General features: G+C 38.9%; 2 protein-coding genes across 6 annotated transcripts in view; one reads left to right on the forward strand and one right to left on the reverse strand.

The window, feature by feature from the left end:
- Positions 1–3,511, forward strand: part of LIFR (LIF receptor subunit alpha) — a 102,284-nt gene extending 98,773 nt beyond the window's left edge. For all 4 annotated transcript variants that reach the window (XM_087927370.1, XM_026715872.2, XM_026715862.2 and 1 more), the window contains exon 20: positions 210–3,511. In XM_087927370.1, the coding sequence (XP_087783496.1) occupies positions 210–842 (633 nt within the window). In that variant the 3' untranslated portion in view covers positions 843–3,511. The remainder of the gene's footprint in view (positions 1–209) is intronic.
- Positions 3,512–21,720: 18,209 nt separating this feature from the next.
- EGFLAM (EGF like, fibronectin type III and laminin G domains) overlaps positions 21,721–23,914 on the reverse strand; it is a 119,412-nt gene continuing 117,218 nt past the window's right edge. For both annotated transcript variants that reach the window (XM_026715848.2, XM_087927371.1), the window contains one exon: positions 21,721–23,150. In XM_026715848.2, coding sequence (XP_026571633.2) covers positions 22,996–23,150 — 155 coding nt within the window. In that variant the 3' untranslated portion in view covers positions 21,721–22,995. The remainder of the gene's footprint in view (positions 23,151–23,914) is intronic.

Raw genomic sequence — 23,914 nt, forward strand, 5'->3', positions numbered from 1 at the left:
AAATTCTGGAACATTTCTAGAATCTCTTTCCAGCCCCTGAAGCTAAAATAAAATATTCATGTAAGAATAAACATTTTTTTTAAAAAAAAGAAAGACAAATCAGCAATAAAAGAAAAGTGATGTAATTTTCCTTTCACTCCAAAATAATCCAGTTTATTTACATCTGCAAGGGCTGAGTATACCAAGCTTATTTTATTTTCTGATTGTAGGGGAACTCTAATTCTAAAACCCTGGAGATGAATCCATGTACTCCCAACAACATCGAAGTGGTTGAAACCCAGTCCCAGTGTCTGAAGATTGAAGACACGGCCATTACATCACCTGTTATGGAAGACCCTCCTGAAGATGGCTTGGAGTCTGAATCAGGAAGCCACGTTGTGGTTTCCTATTGTCCACCCATCATTGAGGAAGTCATATCTAATCCACCAGAGGATGAATCTACGGTGTCTTCCCAAGTTGTTTATATTGATGTCCAGTCAATGTATTCAGCTCCAGTTAAACCAAATGAAGAATTAGAAGCTGATTGTGTGGTTTCAGCAGGTTATAAACCACAAATGCAACTCGCAATTAATAATTTCAGACAATTGGAGGAAACATCAGTGACAGAAGAGGACTCAGACAAGGGTGCAGGCTATAGACCACAAGTGAATGCATCCTCCTGGAATACAGGCTGTCCAGATTCTCCAGAATCCACAGAAAATGTCTCATTTGGGAGCCCTTGTTCAATTAATTCTCGGCAGTTTTTGATTCCTCCGAAAGATGATGACGATGATGATTCTCCCAAAGCTATTAACTCGGGATGGTCTTTTGCTAACATATTTCACACCAAATCAAATGAGTAAGACATGGTTGCCCTGGAAATAGCTGTTTGCTTGGAACAGTTTTGGAAGTACTATCTCAGAGCGTTGATTGTTTTATTTTGGCTAAGTTGAAAGATACAGTGGACATTTTATAATTGGTGGAAGTGCTAATTCACAACGTTTCAGGGAAGGTAGTTCTAACACCAAAGAGCAGCAACTGGTCTGCAACTACCTTTTAACAGTCTTCCTTTTACCCCACCCTGGCCCAATGCTGACAGTCGGATTCAATGTTCTTTATTTGTGACTATATTTATGACTTCCTATTCTGAGTATGCCAGAGGAAACATAAGCAAATAGAAGCAAAATTTATTTCTGCAGGTATCAATATGTCTATTAAGCCTCAAAGGGATACATATATGCAGGTGTGTTCAGGGTTAGGACTTGGTTGTCTAATCAAGAATATGCTTAAATTTCAAGAAAGTATATTTAGGTCAGCCTTTGTGACAGGATCTTATTGCTTAAAAATGCAGCAGATGGATGTTAAAGGAGCCAAACACTACAGGACCCATACACTACAAGTTCCATCCAGATGCTGAAAGTCCCAGTCACCAAAACATTATGAGATCACAAGAAAATGCTACAGCATCCAACACTACAGTAATGAGTTGTGCGGTGGCCTAGAGGTGGAACTCTCGCCTCACAATCAGGAGGCTGTGAGTTCAATCCTAGGTAGAGGCAGATATTTCTCTCTTTGAGCACACTGAGAATATATCTGCTGAAAAAAAACCTCTGCATTGGCAACAGGAAAGGCATCCGGCCTGTAAACACTCAGCTTTGTTCAGTTGCCCAGACTCCATCCCGCAAGGGATTATGGGATCATTAAAAGATGATGATGTCAAAACGTTATAGTAGTGCTGCTGACGGTTTTATGGCATTAGATTTCCAGCTGCTTTGGAGAGCCATTGTTTAAGGCAGTTGGTTCCTTTTTAATTCCAGTAGAGCTTGCCAATCAAAGCTTGCAGTGTTATGTTTATGAGCCTGCTGTATGCATGTATATACAATAATTTTGACTCAGGATACCACACAAGTGTAACACTGATTTTAAAGCTTAGTCAGGTATAGATAAATGTTGGACTTCTAGCATATTTTTTCAATAAATTTTATTTTTCCATACTTAAAAAAAATAGAATACAATGTGTGCTATGTCCTCACCTTAAACGAGAGAGATTATTAACTGTCTTCCTGTCATCCCACTTCCTAGCACTGATGTGGATCTAGGCATCCTAGTGGATATTTGGTTTTTAGGAACACCCAACACCCCAACTATGTCTCTTTCAGAAAGAGATTGATGAACGAGACTGTGCCGCAGAGATGTGCAAAATGTTCCGTACACACATTATTCTATATGCGGGAGAGCTCATTTTGTGAGATTTGTGTCCCAACTGAAAACATGCACGTTTTGAATGCATGGACTAAAGCAAATGTTTGTTTTGTTTTTGAGCAAAAAAGAGTTGGAGGACACAGGGAAAAAGCCACGACATCAGCATGTCGTGGGAGAAAGAAAAGGACATAGGCCCACTGGTGGCAGCAGTGGCTGAGAGAAGGGAGAAAAAGTCATTGGGAAGATAGGGATTAGTTGCATTCACAGAGAGATACAATCAAGATCAAGTGAGGTATACTAATACCACACTATAAAGCCTTAGTAAGACCACACCTAGAGTACTGCATCCAGTTTTGGTCACCACACTATAAAAATGGTGTTGAGACTCTAGAAAAAAGTACAGAGAAGAGCAACCAGGATGATTAGGGGACTGGAGACTAAAACATATGAAGAATGATTACAGGAACTGGGCATGGCTAGTCTAGGGAAGAGAAGGACCAGGGGAGACATGATAGCAGTGTTTCAATATTTGAGGGGCTGCCACTGAGAGGAAGGGGTCAAGCTATTTTCTAAAGCACCCTAAGGACAGACAATGGATGGAAACTGAACAAGGAGAGATTCAACCTGGAAATAAGGAGAAACTCTGACAGTGAAAACAATCAACCCACGGAACAGCTTGCCCTCAGAAGTTGTGGGAGCGCCATCATTTGAGACTTTCAAGAAGAGATTGGACTCCCATCTGTCAGAAATGGTGTAGGGTCTCCTGCTTGGGCAGGGGGTTGGACTAGATGACCTACAAGGTCCCTTCCAACTCTGATCATCTGTTATCTGTATGTGTCATATAGGGACTTTGGTGATTTCTGAGAGGCTGGAAAGGAAAAGGAAATTGCAGGGAAAGAGGGCAGTGAAGAAAGATATACCATGTCAGAAAGTGTAGAGAGAGCAGAATGTTTTCCCTATGTCATCCATACTCTTATGTTACAGTCTTCCAAAATCATAGGGTGCTTAAATACTATTTGGAATCAGCTTTCCAACAGCTTCTCTTCATCATCTCTGGGGAAAACCCATTTGGTTTGGGGAATGGCCAACTACAATACTCAGTTGCCTCCAACTCTGAATTTCCCTGCAAACTTTTTACAGGGGGAAACAGTACGGAGCCCAACGTGCTTTGGGAATCTGATAAATACTACCAAGCAATTTAAAATTAAGTCCTTTGGGATACGGTGAGGTGGAGTAGTTTTAATACAAATCGTAGCACTTAGAGTGTATTTCTCGCACATGTAAGACTGCAATTTCACACAACTCATTAAATTGATATTTATGCACACTTCTTTGAGGTGCTTAACAAATTTAGCTTTTGTAATTGGCAATTCAATACTTTCTGTGCAGCATGTATTTCAAAAATCAAGTCAAAGGATACTGTTTGGTTTCTTCTCTGGACTATTGAAATCAATAGAAGATTTCTTGAAAAATGTGGAATGCTCCCATTTTTCCCAGATTATCTTCAACTTAGTTATATTCAAGTTTACCAAATTTGGATAGTAATTTTAAGTCACTTTAAGATAAATGATTAAAAGTGGATGGAAGTTTGATTTAATCTTGAGTTTTCAGAAAATGGTCAAATTTATAGTGTGCCTTTAATGTATGGGGCTTTTGTTTAATGCTTTGATTCCTCTACTCAGTTTCCACATTTATCATCTTTAAAAAGATGTTAATCGTATTTGTCCTCAACTATTATATTTTTGTAAGCCTTTTGAAATCTCTGTTTTTTTGAGATAGCAGTTGAGGTATCTGCATTGATAGTAACAACAAATATTTCCAGTCCAAAGATGAGTTGTTGCTTTTACAATTAACACAGTGGCCTTCGTTTTCTTAAACTACTTTTGCAGATTTCCAGAGTTTGACAGAATTAGATTTTTTTTTTACTCAAAGAAAAATGACCATGCTAAGCACTGCACATTTTCGATACTTTAATAAAGATGAAACGTGTGTGTGATTAAATGAATGTAGGTATCCAGGCAGTAAGACATTAATATGTGTATATCTTTAGTGCAACGCTGGTGTCTTGGAAATAAAGCACCTTTAAGTCCTTTTTCAAGAGAGTGGTCCATCCCAACATATCTGAAATGTGCAAAAATTCCCAAATCTGTAAATGTTTTCCATAAATACATTTCCCCAACCGGGGCACCTTTCAAGATTTCAACTCTCAGAATTCCTTGGTTAACATGTTAGTTAGCATGTTAAGAATTCTGGGTGTTGAAATCTATTAGGCTGGGAAGGGTTGCTCTGTATGGTATTTAATCTTGATATCTTGGAAAAGAGGAGAAGGGAAAAATAAAGGGGACCTCCATTTATTTATATTGCTCCAGGTTATTTTTATAATACTGCTTAATTTTGTAAGCATCTCTAGAACTTCAGGTGCCAGACTCTCTACTACACATATTGCCTTAATTTGCATGATTTTCTTTATTATTTAGACATAAGCCCAGATCTTTCTCTTGTTTCTGAGAAGTGTGTTGGAAAAATCAAACAAAAATCTATATAAAGAACACTATCCATATTATACCTCACATAAAGGACGTAATTGAAATTCTTACCTTTTCTGAGAGATTTTGAGAACCTTATATCTAAAATGTCAAAGTTTGGGAAGGGAGATATATTTTAACATTCTTTTGGGTTTATTTTATTTTTTTAATGGGAATGCTGCTCAGTTGGTTCCGGAGAGCCTTTCAACATTGAGCCATGTGTTTCATGTGGGCGGGAGGGGAGTAATTTTGCTATTTTTAAAAGAATTTATTTTTTGAAGGGCATAATTACATTTAATTCATTATATGTTTGTTGCTATGTATTGACCTATGAGGGAAAGGACTGTGAATTTTATTTTAGTTGGACTTCTTTTTTAAAAAAAAATGGAATTGCATTTTTGAAGAATTAGAGTATTCATTTTAGTAATCCTTTGATATACCTCATAAAAGTGATTTGTCAGAAAGAGTAAGCTACACTAATCTTTGCAAAACAGCATTTTCTTATTCATGTGAAGACAGATTTACTGGGGAGCGATCTGCTGAACATTGGTTCTATGCTTTGGAGATAGAATAGACTGGTAGAGTTAGTTTTTAAATAAATATATTGTACATAAAACCATTGGACTGCCCTTACTAATTAAGAAGCAGGGATTACTACACCAGTGTGCATTATATCTTGGATTTGAGTGCCCATTATTATATTGTAGCATGCATCATCAAAAGATTTCAAAGAGGATTTTACTCGAATGCTTGATGTTAACTTTTAAGGGCAGTTCATTCCACTCCTGGCCCTGACACTCAGTTAGATGGGCCAGTAAGATGAACCAAATGGCACAGCACAAGGTGTCGGTTCACACAGCAAACTTCTAGGTATTCTCTTAACTGGGATGGCACATCTGAGGGGAAAGAATTGCCTTTCTTTCTTTCTGACAATTCATATAAATTAAGATGACCATCCAAGTGCTAAATTAAGGATGTGGAAGCCGCCATTACAGCCATATCCAGATATCTTTGCAAGATTTTTCTTGAAAAAGAAAAGGTAGAGAAAGAGGCACCTGACTTCTGTTAGAAAATGGCTTTTTGAAAGTTTTGATCTTTCTCAAAAGCATTCTTCTATGCAATGTCCTTCCTTTCACTAGGGCTTGAGGGATGTTGATGGATATTTTGCTTCAAGCCCTTAATGATCACGGACACTCAAGGATTCTGGCTGTGACAGTGGAATTCAGTAAACTATTCTCCATGGAACCCTTGTGTTTCTATACTCGGTATTTGAAAAAAGGCTTCAGGTTAATTGGACTCCAAATCATTGGCATGTTCAGATGTAAAGTTTAAAAAAGAAAAATTCCTGGAGCAGCTTTAGAATGATGATATCTTGGTTAAATGAACAGATGTTGCACTTTTCTGGAAATGTGCATGTGGAAAGTAGCATTGTGTGATCCGTTAAGAGTCAACTTCCTGTTCACTGGGCGGGGATACCGAACAGTTCTGTGCTTTTTAAGAACTGTGAGAGCCACCGTGAAATGGTACACACTTCCCTTCCAGATCAGACAGATCTTGTTGGGTCAGCAGATCTGTCCTTGTGTAAGGGTTGGTTGAATGTTTGAAAACTTATCACCTGGTACCGGTTTTGGTGTCCGGGTGAGTGGTTTGTGTACTCTATAGTAGCATGCATAGATTTTTGTTATTTCTTGCTGTTTTTTCCATGAAGTCATATCGTCTTGATTGAGGGCCTTCATTGCGAATGTGAAATCTCCTGCAGTGAGATGAAATAGAGAGAAGAAGGATTTGTAGAGGGGGAACTCTACTGGGCAAGTGCTGAAGTGGGGGTGGGGTGTGGTTTGGGGAACATTCTTCAGAAGTTAATTGTAGATAAAGAAATAATGTTTGTATCATATATAATTGTTTTATAGCTCAATACAATCTGAAGGTTTTTATTCAAAAACTTGCAGCATATTAAATGTATAATACATAATAAATGTGAAGTTAATCTCAGTGCTTATTGGAATATTAAATAACCAGTGTAATATTGAATCAACTGGAAGACTCAATGTTGCTTAGCTTTCTTATATTTTCCTCCTCAAGCAATTTTATTTCTTTTTTTGCTTCTAGTCTATATAAAATGGGCTACTGATTCTGGCCTGTTGATGCCAGACAGCTCAGGTATGTTAAAATGTAGGTTAAATCATTCTACTCTTCTTAATTCTACTGTACATATTTAACTGGCAAAACTGCATTTCTGAAATTCTTTTTCCATTTCACCTTGTTCACTCACAGATTAACAGTTGATTGCTGAAAGACACGATCACCTTGCAGTTTAGGAAAATTCATGTTAAGTCGTTAGGACAAACTTAAATACCTGAATATGAGTTGCTTCCAACTCTTTGTTAAAACAATGCATCTTAAAACCAAAAGAGTTCGATGGGACTTTCCCATTTCCTGTGTTTGCTGTGCTAAACCCCTCTGAGTAGATGTGTGCAACATAGCTATGGACTGAGGCCAGTGTTGTGTAGACATCAATATGAGCAAAACAACAATGTAGCAGCTATATGATTCCTAGTGAACCTATCCAAGCAGATCTGTCGAGTAATAACTTTAGGGATAAATAAGGAGGAAAAGAGGAGGGAACATTAAACTATACAAGTAATGTAGCACTAATGCACTAAATTTGGAATGATTATGAAGCTAATATGCTACTATATAGCCCAACAGTGCTTATCCCTATAATATGCATGTATTAAGAATATTTGCCAGAAATACTGTCATGAAGTTTAATAAATGTATTTTCTTACCCATCATCCATTTGATTTGGTTTGGTTTCTGCCTCTGTAATCTTGCAGTTCTTACTCAATAAAAGCATATTGTGGGATACCAGGCTTTCAGTAACGTTGTGGCACTAATTGCTTTCTAGTTGTACCCTGCATTTCTTCTTCAAGTAAACTAGCTGTAATCCAGACATTTCAATGATTTCCAAGTAAATGTTTTGCTTGCCATGACTATAAACCCATTATGATCATCATCGGTGATGGACGTCTTCAGAAGGGCTTCCTGATGTTACACAAAGCCAGAACCACTCTTAGAAGGGCTGGTCAAGAGAAATGAGATGACCCAAGGTGACATCTACTTAATTCTTAGGATAAGGATGGTTGTTTTGTAAGGCACTCATGAGAGATGCGTTAATTAAGCCTTCAAGAAAGTGAAGCGATCCTGGTATCCAGGACTTCTCTTCAAAAAAACATAGATGGGAGTGTGGGAAGCCAGATATGCCGGTGCAATGGAATGTTCACTCAAACTTTGGCCATCTCAGGCATAAAATTTCTTAACCTATTTATTTACTTCTCCTTCTTAAATAAACTTGAAATTTGTTTTCTTTTTAACTGAATAAAAATTGGTGGGAAAATATAGGTTAATTTTTCTGCATGGAACTACTAGTACATAGGAAGATTGCAATTGCATGCCTGCCTACTAGGCAAGATTTTGAGGTTTGTGATTGATTTTGCATTTGTGACAATCACAAAAGTTCAGAAATTGCATAACTTCTCTTCTAAAGGCAGACAATTTGACGGACCCTAAAATGATATGGGATTGTTAATTCTAAGTGAGCGATGACTTGAGCAAAAAAATACATTTAAGAAGTATAAGTTCCTGGTGCAGAGTAAGGGAAATATTCTTCAATGTGTAATCAATTTACTAAGAGAAGCTACATTAAGATTTGTGTAAATTGAAATGATTTTACCATATGTTCTGCCAGTTTTATGCCTGGATATTTAATTAAATATTCAGTTAAATTGATTTAATTAGAAAATATCTGTAGCTAACGGTTGAAGTGTGGAGTTCTTGGTGCTCCCCAAGCTTGGTGGTTTGCTTGCAGATATTTCATTACCCAATGACAGCTACAAGCAACCAGATCCGCTCATGAAAAGTCCAGTCCGCAACTTTATTGTGTTCTATTTATATTACAAGAATCTTCCCAGACTACTTGCTTTCTCAGGTAACAACTAAATAAGATTTAATGGAACTAAGGGGACACTCAGACTTATGCTTCTTGTGGCTGTGCAAGGACTCAAGGCTAGTTCCCTGCTTGGACCCTCCTTCCTGCCTAGTTGGGAGTTTCCCGTGCTCCAACTAAGTAACATCATCAGGGCACATCAGAGATCATCAAGAGCTCCACAACATTTTGTTTTGAGGAGAGAGTACTTCTGAAAATCTTTGGGTTCATCTCTGCATTTTTATATTTAAAGAGCAAAAATCTCCTGAATGCTCGTAACACTTCTAAAAGGATTGTCAACTCATAAAGAATTCCTATGCCTGTTTTCGAGTTGCCATAAGTGGGGTGGGGGTGGGGGGTGGGAACAGAAGTACATTCCATGCATATCTCACAAAGATTGTAGCTAGGCTACCAGATCTTCTGCCCATGAAAATTCTTCATTGGAGAATGTGATTGATGATGCCCAGTCCATGAACGTGCTTCATTGGAGAATCTGATTGAAGACACAACCAGGAGGGAGTGGGGAAACAGGGTCATAGGTTAGGGTTAGGATGTGTCAGAGTTAGCTTCTGGGATAATGCCAGCATATTGCTCCTAATCTTTTGGATTCTTTTGAAGCTTGGCTCGAGGCTCATATTTAATTGGGGCAATCGCCGGAACCCTGACAAGGACCATATAAAGGCTGCATTGTCAAGTCACTGTTTCAGGGAAGACTACAAAGGAACAGTAGTCTCAGTGAAGATTCCCACACTCCTTTGAGTGTACAAAGCTTTTTCCATGGGGTGTGAGGAGGGGCAAAGAAACCAAGAATCAGCAACTACTTCATATTCTTCAAATGTTTACTTTTTTCCTTGGGAAAAATGGACCATCCTATTCATCCATGGGACCAAAAATCCAATCATGAATTTTTTAAACCATTTCTAAGAACTGGCCAAATGTATAGTTCAAATCAGCGAAGCAGAAACAATGATTTCTTTGGTGTTTCAAATTTCTTCAAGACCTCTTTATAAATTGCAGTGAAATAGATCTGGGATTTAAGCACCCTAGCAAGATTGGCAGCAGGGCAAAAAAAGCCAGGACATTTGAACTTTTCTTCCCCACTAATTTACAAAATCCCAATTGTCTAAATAAAAAACTAGTAAATTAGATAGACGGTTGGAGAGTTTTAGGGGTTATTCAATCTATTGTACCAGACAGTCTATCTCCCTGCAAGATAGAAGTCATGGATCAATGATTTGGTTCACTGAGTTCATGGTTTTCAAGAAGCAAGTTCATTCGAGGCTGAATTGGAGAAGCAGAGAAAGTAAAAGAGGTTAGAAAAGAGGCCTCCAAGGATGAAACAATTGCATCTACTCCAACTGTCATACCTTAGCAGTCGAGGATTAAATCCTACTGTAGAAGGTCACATCAGGTAGCTTTCTCATAGAAATGCCAGTAGCATACCAATTAGATAGAACCGAGTAGTATTAATCTCTGGATTGAGACAATGGTGCTAAGGGGGTTAGATTGTTAGTATGGGATCATGTTTCAAAACAGTCAACTCTGTTCAGAGAACAGACTCTACTTGAACTGTAATCTAACAAATGAGGAGCCAGTCAAGAAACAGGATCCTAAGGGAGCCATAAAGCTCAGAAAATTAAAGGGTGATATGCACAAATATTTCATAATGGGAATGCTTCATAGATTTGTCCTGTTTTAGCTTCATAAATGGAGCCAACTATTCCACTGAATATCTAGGGTGTCAACTCATAAAATATTTCTATGGTCGTTTTAGAGTTGCCAACAGAAAGGGAGGAGGGAAAGGGGTTTGAAAAAGCAGTGCAGCAGCTTGGAAATTGAAAGTGCATTCCATCAATGCCCTGCCAATCCCATCCAAGAAATCAAAGCTGACTTTACAAACAGAACACTAACGTAGAAAAGCATATGGAAAATAAATATTCTAATAGGAATGGACAATTTCAACCAGGCTCAGGGAAAATATGGCAACAAGACTGTTTCTAGATATCCTAAATTATTAGAGCCCTGGAACAGCTAATCAGAGTCCATTGAACTTAAGCCTCATAGTGCCTGGAATTTATTTCAAAATCAAACTGACAAATCAGAATGCTGTATTTTTCAACAAAAGGTGAGTTCCTTCTTTAACTTTTTTTCCAGAAGCAACTGAAAAGTGGCTCTTCCAGGTGTTTGAGGTATCATGCTCCAATTTTTATTATTTTTCTAGGTTAATAAAAATAGCTATTTATTTATGTAAATTGTGCCTCATAAGACTTTTGTGGGGTATTTCTGCATGATTGCATCTGACTAGATACCCCCCTTTCAAAAGTTTAATTTGACTTTTAAAAGAACAAATTTCCAAACAACGAAAAGCTTTATGAAAATACCTTGCCTCTTCTAACCTTTCAGATTTTTCTTTGAGGGTCAACCATGTAAACAAGAGTAACCCAACAGAGATCTTATGCATAGATTTTTAAAAACAGAGCTCTCAATGAACATAGAGTAAATCAGTCCATATTTCTCAATGTCAGCAACTTTAAGATTTGTGGACTTCAACTCCCAGAATTCCACAACTAGAAGGGACATTCCCTATTTTCTTGGACCTGTAAACAGGAAGGAGGAATGATGTACTTTCAGACCTGCAAGAGTCTGTTAATGTAACCTTACAGTAAAGTAGAGCTAGTATTTATGGGCATGCTTCTTGTCTGGATTTCCTCCCCAGACTGATACCTATATAGTAATGGGATCTGAGTGGACAATGACTTTAAATCTACACTGTAGTAGACAGTCAGATGAAAATTACCAATTCAGAATGCAGCTGCTATAAAGGACAAAAAAATTACATGTTTGCAGTTGGAATGAAATTGAAAATGGAATGGGAAAATAATAATAGTGCTCTATAAATCTATGCTGAGGCCAGGCTATTGTGTGTAGTTCGGGTTGCATCTTCTTAAAAAGACATTTTCTACTTACACAAGAAGAAAATAGGCAAACAAACAAATAAATAAATAAACAAACAAATAAATAAATAGGAGAGACTGAAATGAATAGGGGAGAGCTGCAGCAATATCCCATTCAGAAGACAGATATAATTGAGGTGCTTTAGCTGGGAATGAGAAAGGAAAATGTCTTAGAAGTATATAAACTATGTGTGGTATAATGTAGATGTCAATTCCATCCCATCCCATCCCTCTAACATAGGGGTGTCAAACTCAATTTCATTGAGGACCGCATTAGGGGTGTGTTTGGCCTTAGGGGGCTGGGTGGGTGTGGCTGGGGTGGACTTGGCCAGCTCAATGTCACTTGTGTCGGAGGTGCCAGGGGTGGCCTGAGCACTGCCAGTGAAAATGGGCTCCTGAGTTCCATTTTCGGCTGCGATTTCCTCCTGCAATCCTCTGCCAGCAAAAACTAAGCCCATGGCCCTCACGAGCTCCATTTTCACTGGCAGAGGCACCATGGGCTGGTCCTTCACTGTTTCTAGGATGGGCCCGCACCCCAGATCTAAGCACCCCGAGGGCTGGATTCAGCCCACGCACCTTGAGTTTAGCACCCCTGCTCTAACACCTATCAAGCAGTTTGCACAAGGTCATTCTTGAAAAGTAAACACAAGGAGGTTTGGGAGGAACAGCAGTGCAGAACATTTTCATACCACACATACTGTGGAATTCACTATCATAACTTTGGTTGTGTCAGCCAATCTGTATTCTGAACAGGTTCCTAGATGATCAGGCACTCAGTGGCTGCTAATATTGATGTCTGTTTACCACTTCTTGAATCATAATTGAAACACTGCAGAGGAGACACAATGGACAAAGATCAGCTCAGATTTCTGAGATTCCCAAATGCATCACATTAGCCATTGCGTGAGAAGAAATAGTAGAGCACCTGGACCTGCAGCTCATCCAGGAGATCTTTTGTTGATGTACTTAAGTTTATAAAGAGAATGGAGGTAACAGCAATAGAATACTTCAACCACAACAATATATAGGCAAACAATCGATACAGAGTCAAGGGAAACCACTCCAAACTCAATTGCAGAAAATACGACTTCAGCAACAGAGTGGTGAACACCTGGAATGCTGTACCCAAATCTGTTGTTACAGCCAGGGGTGGGATTCTATAGGTTTGCACCTATTCTCTAGAACCGGTTGTTAACATTCTAAGCAGTTCGGACAACTGGTTGTTAGAATAAATTACTGGTCTAATCTTGTAAGGAAGGCAGGAAGAAAATATTCTGGCGTTGATTACAGAAACTGCCTCTCCGTTAACCCTTATTCCATTCTTGGCAGGACTACATTTCCTGTCTCTGGAACTTCTCTGGAGTTTTTTTCCCCTCCTTTGCTGGTACTTTGCTTGTGTGGACTGACCATTCAAAGTTACAATTGCACTAAAAAAATGACTTCTGACCATTTTTCACACTTACGACTATTGCAGCATCCCCACAGTCGTGAGAGGCCAGGCGAGGAGATGCATACCTCGATATGAGTGATGTTGAGTTGGCCACGCCCAGCCAGTCACATGACCACCAAGCCATACCCACCAGCTAAGCCATACCCACAGAACTGGTTGTTAAAAAAATTGAATCCCACCCTGGTTACAGCTTCAAACCCTCACAGCTTCAACCTCAAACTGTCTACCATGGACCTCACCCCATTCCTAAGAGGTCCTTAAAGGGGGTGTGCATAAGGACACCAGCATGCCTACCAGTCGTGAAATGCTACCGGTTCGGCGTGGTTCAGCCAAACTGGTAGTAAAAAAAGCTCCAATGATCAGCTGAGAGGAGAAAGAAGAGAAAAGCACAGATTGGCCCTCGCACCCATCCCTGCGCTTTTCTGTTCTTTATTCTCTCAGCTGATTGGCGTGACAGAGCCTTAGCGGGTGTTTAGAAAGCTGTGCATGCATGTGTTAGGTGCGTGCGCACATGCACATATGAAGTGCACAATCACCAAACTGGTAGAATCCCACCACTGGTGCCTACTCTCCCTGTTTTACTGTCCCCATTTATTTGTATTTACTTCCTTTGTTCAAGTTTGTGTTCATACTTATACCAGCTATTTTTTACATGTTTGACAAACAAATAAATAAATATAACAAATAGTTTAAGATATTGAAACACTTTCCAAACCAAGAAAATATCATTTAATGTATATTTCCAGCTCTTTATGTATACCCTAAAGTCTTCAAAATAAATTGTAAGACAATTACATTTCACACTTTCTGAAATTACAGAAAATACAAAATCTTTGCTTCTCCCTAGTAGCATCCTCCACTCTCCACTCTTTTGGTGTAAACAGGTAAAACATGTTTGCAAAATTATCCAGCTGATCAATGCCATAACTGTTGCTATATAAAAATATACAAATACAAAAGTAGTGCTATAAAATGTGATGGTTGATTTTTCATTGCTTGTCCAAAAAAAAAAAAAAAGATTTTCTTTCAAAGAGTAGGAAGATTGTCCTCTTCGGCAAAGAGTACAATTAGGGAAAATTGTTATGTTGTGAATATTTACATTGGAAGGTAAGAGACCCCCAAAATAAGTTTCTTTGTAAATATCGTTTCTTGGAATACTAACAGGAGTGTCCACAGGATAGCTGTAAAAGAAGTCAAGATCAGGGGTGGGATTCTACAGGTTCGCACCCAGTCACTAGAACCGGTTGTAAACATTCTAAGCAGTTCAGAGAACCGGTTGTTAGAAGAAATTACTGGCCTAATCCTGTAAGGAAGGCAAGAAGGAAACATTCTGGTGTTGCTTACAGAAACTGCCTCTCCATTAACTCTTTTTACACTCTTGGCAGGACTAGACTTGCTGTATCAGGAACTTCTCTGGAGTTTTTTTTTCCTCCTTTGCTTATGTGGAGTGACCATTCATAGTTACAATAGCACTGAAAAAAGTGACTTATGACCATTTTTCACACTTACGGCTGTCACAGCATCCCCACAGTCATGAGAGGCCAGGCGAGGAGATGCGTGCCTCGATGTGAGTGATATTGAGTTGGCCGTGTCCAGCCAGTCACATGACCACCAAGCCATGTCCACCAACTAAGCCACGCCCACAGAACCAGTTGTTAAAAAATTTGAATCCCACCCCTGGTCAAGATGGAGCTGCAATGGTGCAATTTGAAGTTCTGCCTGTTTGTTATGTGCCATCAATTGCACCGTCATCTTGATGTGCAATTGATGGCACATAAATTGCACCATCAACTACATGCTGTGGACTCATCTGAATACCATGAAATGCCCAGTTCTTTAGCAAGTTTTGACATTGTGTTCTGTAAACAACCTTTGCTGTTAGCCAGCATGGTCTCCCTTTTTTGGTAGATCATTTTACCTTTTTGTGGTTGTTAGGAGAATTGCAATATAATGCCCACACAATTAATTTCTTTGATTCATCTGATAGATGACAGTTAAAGCTTCAACCTCAAACTGTCTACCATGGACCTCACCCCATTCATAAGAGATCCTTAAAGGGGGCGTGCATAAGCGCACCAGCGTGCCTACCAGTCGTGAAATGCTACTGGTTTGGCCTGGTTCAGCCAAACCGGTAGTAAAAATAGCTCCAATGATCAGCTGAGAGGAGAAAGAAGAGAAAAGCACAGATTGTGGTTGTTAGGAGAATTGCAGTATAATGCCCACACAATTAATTTCTTTGATTCATTTGATAGATGACAGTTAAAGATGCAGAAACAGACAGACAGAAACAAAATGTTCACCCATTCATATTAGAAAGTTTTTCTTGATGCAATATAATCATATGTATCCCGCTTTCCATCTCCAATTTCTCTTTTCTTCTAACACTTCCTGGAATGCATACAAGTTTGCATTTCATACTTGATGTGCATTGTTTTTAAACAACTGAAATTCCAAAATTTCTAAAGCTAAATATTCAGTGCCCTTTGACAAATCCTCCGACCTAACAGCAGTACGGTATTCCTAAATGTAGCTGTTTTTGCAAAACATATTTTTTTATGGCAGGAAGATGTCAGTTGAGGCAGATGAATATTCAGGGAATGATCCTAGAGAGAAACAAGTGGCAATCATTGCCTGCATTTCTGCATTCTCCTCAGAATAAGTGATTTTTTTTTTTTTGTCTTCCCTTACATTGGGGTGGAGTCGAGGCAACTGAATGGAGCTGAGTGTTTACTGCTGGATGCCCTTCCTGTTGCCAATGCAGAGCTATATTCAGTAGATATATTCTCATCCTGCCCAGAGAGAGAAACATCTGCCACTCCCTAGGGTCGAACTCACAGCCAACTCTAGGCCACTGTATCACCCCCTCAGAATAAGTGATATCCTAGGAATATTTACTCGCTCACTCACTTATTCACAGATACATGTGACAACTTACATTTGGAGATACATTTTTTTCTATATGGAAAAAATGAAAATCTCCTTAAGCTACCGCCATATGCTTTAAGAATGGAGCGGTTTTTTGCCCATCTCCTGTTAGAGCTGCTACAATTTGAAATCAAAACAGTGACTTTATTTCCCCCATAGTTCTGACATTCTGCAGAGCATGTGACTGATTTGTCTGTCATTAGTTGCAGCTTTGGCCTCATCCCGGTTCCTGGATTCAAAGAAATCTCTGGAGAACCTCAGCATCCTATACATTTACAAGGTATTTTCCTCTGTGCATCACTAAAATATTACATGATACTAAAAATCAGACATACCAATCAGTGTTTAAGTGTTATATATAATACTGTTTTCATTAAAATGAATTAGCTGTAAGAACAATGCTATAATAAAATATGAACTTTTTCCTGCATTAAATATTACATTAAATTTTGTCAGATGCGATTTTTAGTATGTCTAATCTCCAGGGTTCAGACTTATTCTATCTCACTCTCTGTTAGTTATTGAAAAATTCTGGGTCTTTTTCCTGCATTTTTTTCCCTAAAAAAAACCAGCAAATATATCTTTTATACCCTTTTAACTTGAGGATTTGGATGGATGGCAAATCTTGTTTGATGGTTATTCTAATATCTTGTTGCAGGGTTTTTTTTTGTACTTCAACCACTGAATGCTATGTTATTTTTAATTGTGCTTTTAAAAAAAACTCTATTAGCTGCCCAGTCATGATTTTGAGATAGGTGGATGTACAAACTGAATGAATGAATGAATGAATGAATGAATGAATGAATGAACGAACGGACAGAGCGGCATAATTAGAAGCCCTTAAGAAATATAACTGTTTTGGGGTGCTATTCCCTAGCTCATCACTGCTCAGAGGCTGTTAAATGCAGCACAGGAAAAGTAGCTTTGCAGATTTTGTAACTTGATCTCTTAATATCTTTCCATAATTTCAGGTAAATAAAGACACATATGTGCCGAAAATATGGATGGGAAGAAACTGTTGTGTGTGGATTTGCTTTCTGTGTGTCATGTAGGCAAGAAAAGTTTATGAACTAGGAAAGGGGGTGCCACTTGTTAGAATACCAGACTGATTGCAAGCAGAAGCGGGAGAGAGAGAGAGAGAGAGAGAGAGAGAGAGAGAGAGAGAGAGAGAGAGAGAATTGAGTTTAAGAAAGGGGAACAATCATAGAGTCCTCCCTTATAGAACTCCAACATCGCAGTGCCAGTTCTGGAAATCAGAGGCTGGTTAAATGTCTTCTGAATGACATAAGAGAATAGAAATAAACATCAATTTTCTTCTGAGGACCCAAAGAGCACTCTCTATCCCAAAGTATGATAAAGCAGTGTCAAGGGTATTATTTTCTGGAGAAGTCATTGACAGAAAGCTGCTGGTGCATATTCATCATATGTGCACAGTGATGCTCAAGTGAGAACTTTGCAAATCTCCTTCACTGGAAAACTGCTCAAGTCACAATCTTTCGAGCTAAATGTGCCATTCACTGATGATCCTTTTTTTTCCCCTTCCAAGTCTCCACAGGTCTCCATTATATGCTCTTTCAGATCCCCTCATACCTTTTCTGCTCTGAATTTGAATAAGCTTTCAGACTGCCAAAAAATATCTGCAGACCTATTAAAGCTAAAACAGCATGCCCTAAAACAATTCAACTGACTTTATGGCAATTCTCCTTATGATGAGGGAGAATAAAACAAAAAGGAGGATAATGACATTTCCAGCAAAAAGGGCAACTAATCTTTGTAATAAAGGTTAGATCAGATTGAAGCATGACCTGATCCTTATGGAAAATACCTAATTTGGTCTCAGATGAAACAAAAGTTTGTTTTGAAATACATTTGGCCAAGAAAATACCTTAACTATGAGCAATCTTAAAGTAGATGTAACCAAAAGCTGAACAGACAAAACACAAATGCAATTAATACTCAATTTATATTCCAGATTTGAAACTGCAAATTGAAGGAAGGTTAACTGAGCTCAGCCTTACTAAAAACAAAACCAAACTTTCCCCTGAAGGACAAAAAAAAAAAAACTACTAAAAGCAAAGGCCTGATGGTTAACTGTATTGAAAATGAAACTTTTGTCCAAAGTTTTGTGGAGGAATTTTGAACTAACATGGAGCTTTTCAAAGGAATATAACTTGTTCTGTTTTTGTACACTGAGGACAGCTCTTTAAATAGTACTGTAGGATGGCCATTTTTTGTAGAAGCAGGCTTTTAAAAGACTGTACCTGAACACGTTAATTATTTTAAATGTAATTATTCCAACTTTCAGTTTGTCTGTTAGAAGGTGATGGACATTGGGTTCCTGAAAGAGTTCCCTTCTAGGGGGGACCTTTGCCAAGTCCATCAAATCAGAAAGCAGCTGGACTTTAACTACTCTGCTTACTACTTGGAGACAATATGGGAACAGCATATGAAGCATCCACATCATCATCATTGTCTTTTAATGACCCCTTAATCCCTTGGGGAGTGGAATCTGAGCATCTGTATGGAGCTAGCAGTATTTTAATGGCCGGATACCTGTCATGCCCCTGTTGGAATCTGATTTGGAGGGGGAGGCTGAACAGCTGACAGGGAGTGGGAGTGTGGCTCCGTTGGCTGTGGAAGAAACTGGGGAAGGGTAAAGGCTGGCTGGGCAGAGCAGGGGAGAAGTAGAGCAAGGGAGACAGAATTCGGAGGAAGACCCACACCCACCCACTCTTCATCCTAGGGCATGCAGGGAGGAATGGAGAAGGGAGCAATGTGAGTTGCATGGCTTACGGGGAAGGAAAGGGCCCTGATTCCCTTCAATAGCTGCAGCTGGGAACATAGTGTTTAAAAAGGGAGCAAATCGTGAATTATCTGGTATCGTTGAGGCTTATCTGGGTTCCTGGTGTCTTCCCAACTGTGTGTGTTTCAAGTCTGCAATTCCTTCTTCTACCCTGTCAAGTTAATTACTGTAATGTGGTTTGTGTGGATTTTTATTTACAGTTTGTATGTACTTTGCATTCAGACTGAATTTCCTCCACTTAAAGACTGTTCTTGGGAGTTTTTTCTCCAGCCAAAGGTAACCTGGACATTGGGGGAAAAGTTGGAGGTATTAAAGGGACACTTCTTGCTTATTTGACTGTCCTGCCTCGTGCCACACTCTGGGTCATCACAATACCCTTCCTGTCACCTATGTTCAGCAGATATATTCTCAGTGTGTGCCTCTACCTAAGATTGAACTCACAGCCTCCTGATGGTAAGGCAAGTGCTCCACTTGTAGGCCACCGTACCACTATATGAAGCATCCACATGCCTGCTTAAAACTAATGTGTTCAGGAAGTGAATGAGAAAAGTCAATAAGCATCAACTCTTCCCTTAAAAGTCTACAGGAGTAAATATGAAACGTTCAGAGTTATGGAGAATAATATATTTCATATAATTTTTGGCTCAGCAAATGCAACCCATTCAGAGGGAGTGGGGTAGGTGAAATTGTGAAAAGATAGTTTATGCCTAAAGCAAGAGGGTGAGATCATTTCTGACTCATGAAGTTCTCACAACATGTTATCAACATACGTTAAAACATCTGACTGGAAGAAGTTCGTGTTTGCAGAATATACTTTCGTCCTCTGTAGGGTGTCCAAAAAATCAGTATGGTAATGACAACATTTGATTGAAAACCCGCACCCTTTTGTGTCACATGTACTGTACAAAAGGCAGAGTTTCATTCCCACATCTTGATTATTTTTTGACACACACTCCCCACCTCTGTTGATTTCCCTTATCGCCTCTGGCAAGTTGATGTTTTGAATGTTCGGTTAAAGGGCTAAGGAAAAGCTTTCCTAGCTTTCTCTAATGCAAAAAAAATAAGCAATTCACAAGTTTAATGTGGTCCCTCCCTTACAGTATAGTTTCATCTAGAAGAAAGGGTGAATGAGTGAGCAGTAATCCCATTTGAACCACCACATGAAAATGGTTCAGTCCTTTTAATTCAAGAGAAGGGTTTTATCTAGTTTTATTTCTACTTGGAAACCAATTTTGGATATTTTTTGCTCGAAACTGAAAGAAAGTGACACTTTTAGTATTTTTTATTTGTTATTATAGAAATGGCTTGAAATGTTGTGAAATGTAAAGCAAAAGATTGAAGTTGGGGTGGGTTTTTTTATTCATTTAAATGAATTGAGAAAAAGTCAGAATTTATCACTTTTTTTCTCTCTCTCTCTCCCTCTGTGCACTTTTTCTTATTTGTTTTCTAATTTTGTCCCCTTGTACTTTTATTTTATAATGAACTTAATTAAAAAATTAAAAAGGAAAATACTATAGTCATTCTTTTTAGCATCTTATAACTATAGTCTTAGGGCACTAACGTGCCTACCATCTCTGTCCTATTGTTTTTTTTTCTTATATGTATTCATTTCATGTATTCATAACTATGTTTATACTTATACCTGTTATCTTATAATCACTTGACAAAATAAAACAAAATAAATAAATAAAAAGGGTGTTTAGAATGTTCCGAGTCTGAACAAAACAGAAGCTTTTCTTACAATTTGCCTAACCAGCAGACATACAGGAAAAGGGATTTTTTAATCAGGATTTTAAAAAGTGATCAACCTTGAAACCAACTGACCTGTTCTAATTATTTTGTTTCAAGGTAGGTTGAATTAATGTTGTTCAGAGTGGGAGCTCCATCACTTGAGACTTTCAAGAAGAGATTGGGACTGCCATTTGTCAGAAATGGTGTAGGGTCTCCCGCTTGGGTGGGGGGTTGGACTAGATGGCCTACAAGGTCCCTTCCAACTCTGATTATCTGTTATCTGTTAAAAGAGTGATACAGATTTTTCTATTTTTTAAGCAGCTTTGATCTGAGTGTCTTGAGCCCTCTGAAAGGGCTGTGTGCTCCCTGTAGCACACAATTTTTCAAATTTTCCTCCAGACTAGCCAGTACAGAAGCAGCAGAGACCAGTGAAGCTCCTGCTGTTATAAATTTAGCAGGAGTGCAGGATTATGGAAATGAGAGGTAAGCAGAAGAAAGCAAAGAAGCACATGGCCAGACAGAAGATTTCCAAAAGTTGTATGTGTGACAGGTTACCTGGTAAGCTACTATACTACACTATACTATACTATATATTTTTCTAAGAATGGCTATGGAGATTTTTGTGTGGGTAGATAAGCAATGTTGCACATATGAAGAGCTGTGTTTTATTTTGCAAGCTGATAATGCAACAGTGAGTGTGCATGCACTATTGTGCTTCATGCACAAGCTGTCATGTTACGCCAGCAGTAAATATAAACTGCTAGCATAACATTGTTGTGGCTGTTCTATTAAGGTTTTGTGTGGATGTGCCATCTGTCCTGCTTAAAATTTAAGGGTGCATTTAAAATTGCAAAGATTCTGGATGTGTGCTCTCTGAAAGTTCAGGTTTTTTTGTTGCAATATTAATTTTATTTATGCAAATAGGAAGTAGCAGCAAGCTCCTCATTTGCAAGTAAAAACAATATAAAAAAGCAACACATTTCCTTTCGGTGGGCCTGTGATACGAGTGCCACAGGGGAGGTGGGAAGGATGAGTCTATGTGTTTGACTTTGTTAAACAAGTCAAGTATCTTGACTGAAAAAGGAAGGAGGAGAGGAGGAGGAGGAGGAGAAGGAAGAGGAGGAGAAAAATTTTCTTCAAAAATAAATCAACCAATCCATGAAAACTTTTCTGAAAATGGATTCTAAATCCAAACAAATTTTAATATTTTCAAAACCTTTGTTAAAAACCAACCCATCTAAATTTTCTGAAAGTTGCAATGGCAAATAGCACCTATTACGGAGCACAACCCTATCTAACTTGTGGGCCTGGGCTACATAATAAGGGAGAAATCAATTTCCCATGGTTCCTTGTGGTCAATAGAACACATAGACCCAAAGAACATTTTTCCATTCATGTTCAGTCCCAGTGGTCTTGCTGTTGAACATAACTTCCACGTGCTCTGCTGGTGGACTTCACCGCCACCCCTTTATAGGTGACAATTAAGCTGGTGGTTCTGGCTTTAGCACCGCACTCCAAGAAGCTGGCATATATTTGGGGAGTAGCTCTTTTAGTTCATGCTACCATACAATTATGGTTGTTGATAGCATTAAGCTTTAATTACCATTGCTCTACCCTCTAATATGGATGGGCCAATCCACAATGCTATTTCTAAAGAACTGAGGAGCAAGAGTGAAAAAAAGCACAGATGAGGGAAACATAAATGGAGACCTTAAAATCTGCTCTGTGCTAAAGCACAGTAAGGTGAGGCAGGAATTGCTCCCACACTCAGAAGCCCTGGGCTCCATAACTAGGGTCAGTACGGTGTAATGTTGAAAATATTGGGCTAAGACCAGAAATGCTCATGCCTCTAAGCCACGGCTGGATATCCACTGGTGCCTTGGGCTTGTTGCTTTTATTAAACCCAATCTATCTGATAGAATAGGGAAAATTGGAAGAAGGAGGCCTGTGCTGTGCCTTCTTGAGCTCTTGAGGAAAGGCAATATAGAAAACTATCAAACACACAAAATAAATAGTGCAAACTCCTGCACATCTGAGCCATTTTTTTAAGTCAGGTGGTAAACTGGCCCTGGTAAATGCCACTCACCTATGAACCAGACATGCCTGATAGATCTGCCAGAGCTGTAAATTTTATGCTCTGGGCATGTCAGAAAAAAAAGCACCAACCGTCTGCAATGGTGCTAGTGTTTGGTGAGATTGTCCTGTAGGTAAAGTAGCAAAAATTGTGATGGTCCCTATATAAAGCATTTGGTATGACTGAAAGAGCACAACATCCAAAGGAAAAGAGAAATGGCGAATGGCCCCTTTTGCTTTGCTTTCACTTCACTTCTGATTCACTCTTCCAGGTGTTTCATGGGAGAAGTCCTCACTGTGCAAGATCAGTCATGTTGCTGTCGCTGCTACACAATGTTATCTTCTGCGTGGTGATGGATTTCTGCCTGCTACTTTCTCCCGCAAGTGTTAATGTTCTTCCCATCAGCTGCATCTTCAACTAGTGAAATATGAAAATCTGTAGAAAGGGTGAAGTGTGAAATACAACCTACCAGACCTCTCATGTACTGCCTGTTTGTATGCAGCGCTATTTCTTTCATTCCCCCTGCAAGAGAGAAAAAGACAACTTTTTTGATAAATTTCTGCGAGGCTTCTTCTGGCGCCTTTAGAGAGGCCCCTAAAGCAGATTCATTAAATGGCAGCAGGTTCCATTTAATATGATAAGGCCAAAAGCCAAAGGAAGCACAAGTCATTCCATTACACAGAGAAACTTTGAAAGGGACTCTTTTTTTGACCTAGAAATCCTGCCAATTTCCCTCACTTTCTATAGGCATTTAAAAGTGAGGGTGGAGATCAGTGGGAATAGCAAAGGTCTCTGCCCACTTTTTCATCCTGTCAGTGTCTCCCAGATAGATGGGAAACGCTGAAAATGATCAGAAGTTGCTTCTGGATAAACTTCCATTTTTCAGTAGGCGGACAAAAAAACTAAAGGGGAGATCATAAATCTTTCCTCTAACAGAAGGTAGTCAATATAGGAGTGTTCTGCTTTAAATGTTATTTTAAAAAATCATCATAAAATTTACAGGGAACATCTTGTCCTTGAGGGCGGTCAATTCCAAGACCAGCGTTTTCCCTATATTTGGTTTTATCAGGAATTGTTTAAAACACACACACATAAAGAAGGAAAAAGACAATGTCGCAAAAATACAACTCAGAGTGAAACTTGGATCTGATTTTGGAAACGGTTTGTCCTTTCTGGCTTCTTCCTAGGGCTGGGAGAGATTAATTGGCCTAAAGACATCCGTTAGTTCTCTGCATAAGGTAGGACGAACTCCCTCTCTCTTCTACTTTAGTTCAGTGCCTTTAACT

The sequence above is a fragment of the Pseudonaja textilis genome, chromosome 2 (assembly GCF_049901715.1).
Source record: "Pseudonaja textilis isolate UNSWEBS1 chromosome 2, rPseTex1.2, whole genome shotgun sequence".
Classification (NCBI taxonomy): domain Eukaryota; kingdom Metazoa; phylum Chordata; class Lepidosauria; order Squamata; family Elapidae; genus Pseudonaja; species Pseudonaja textilis.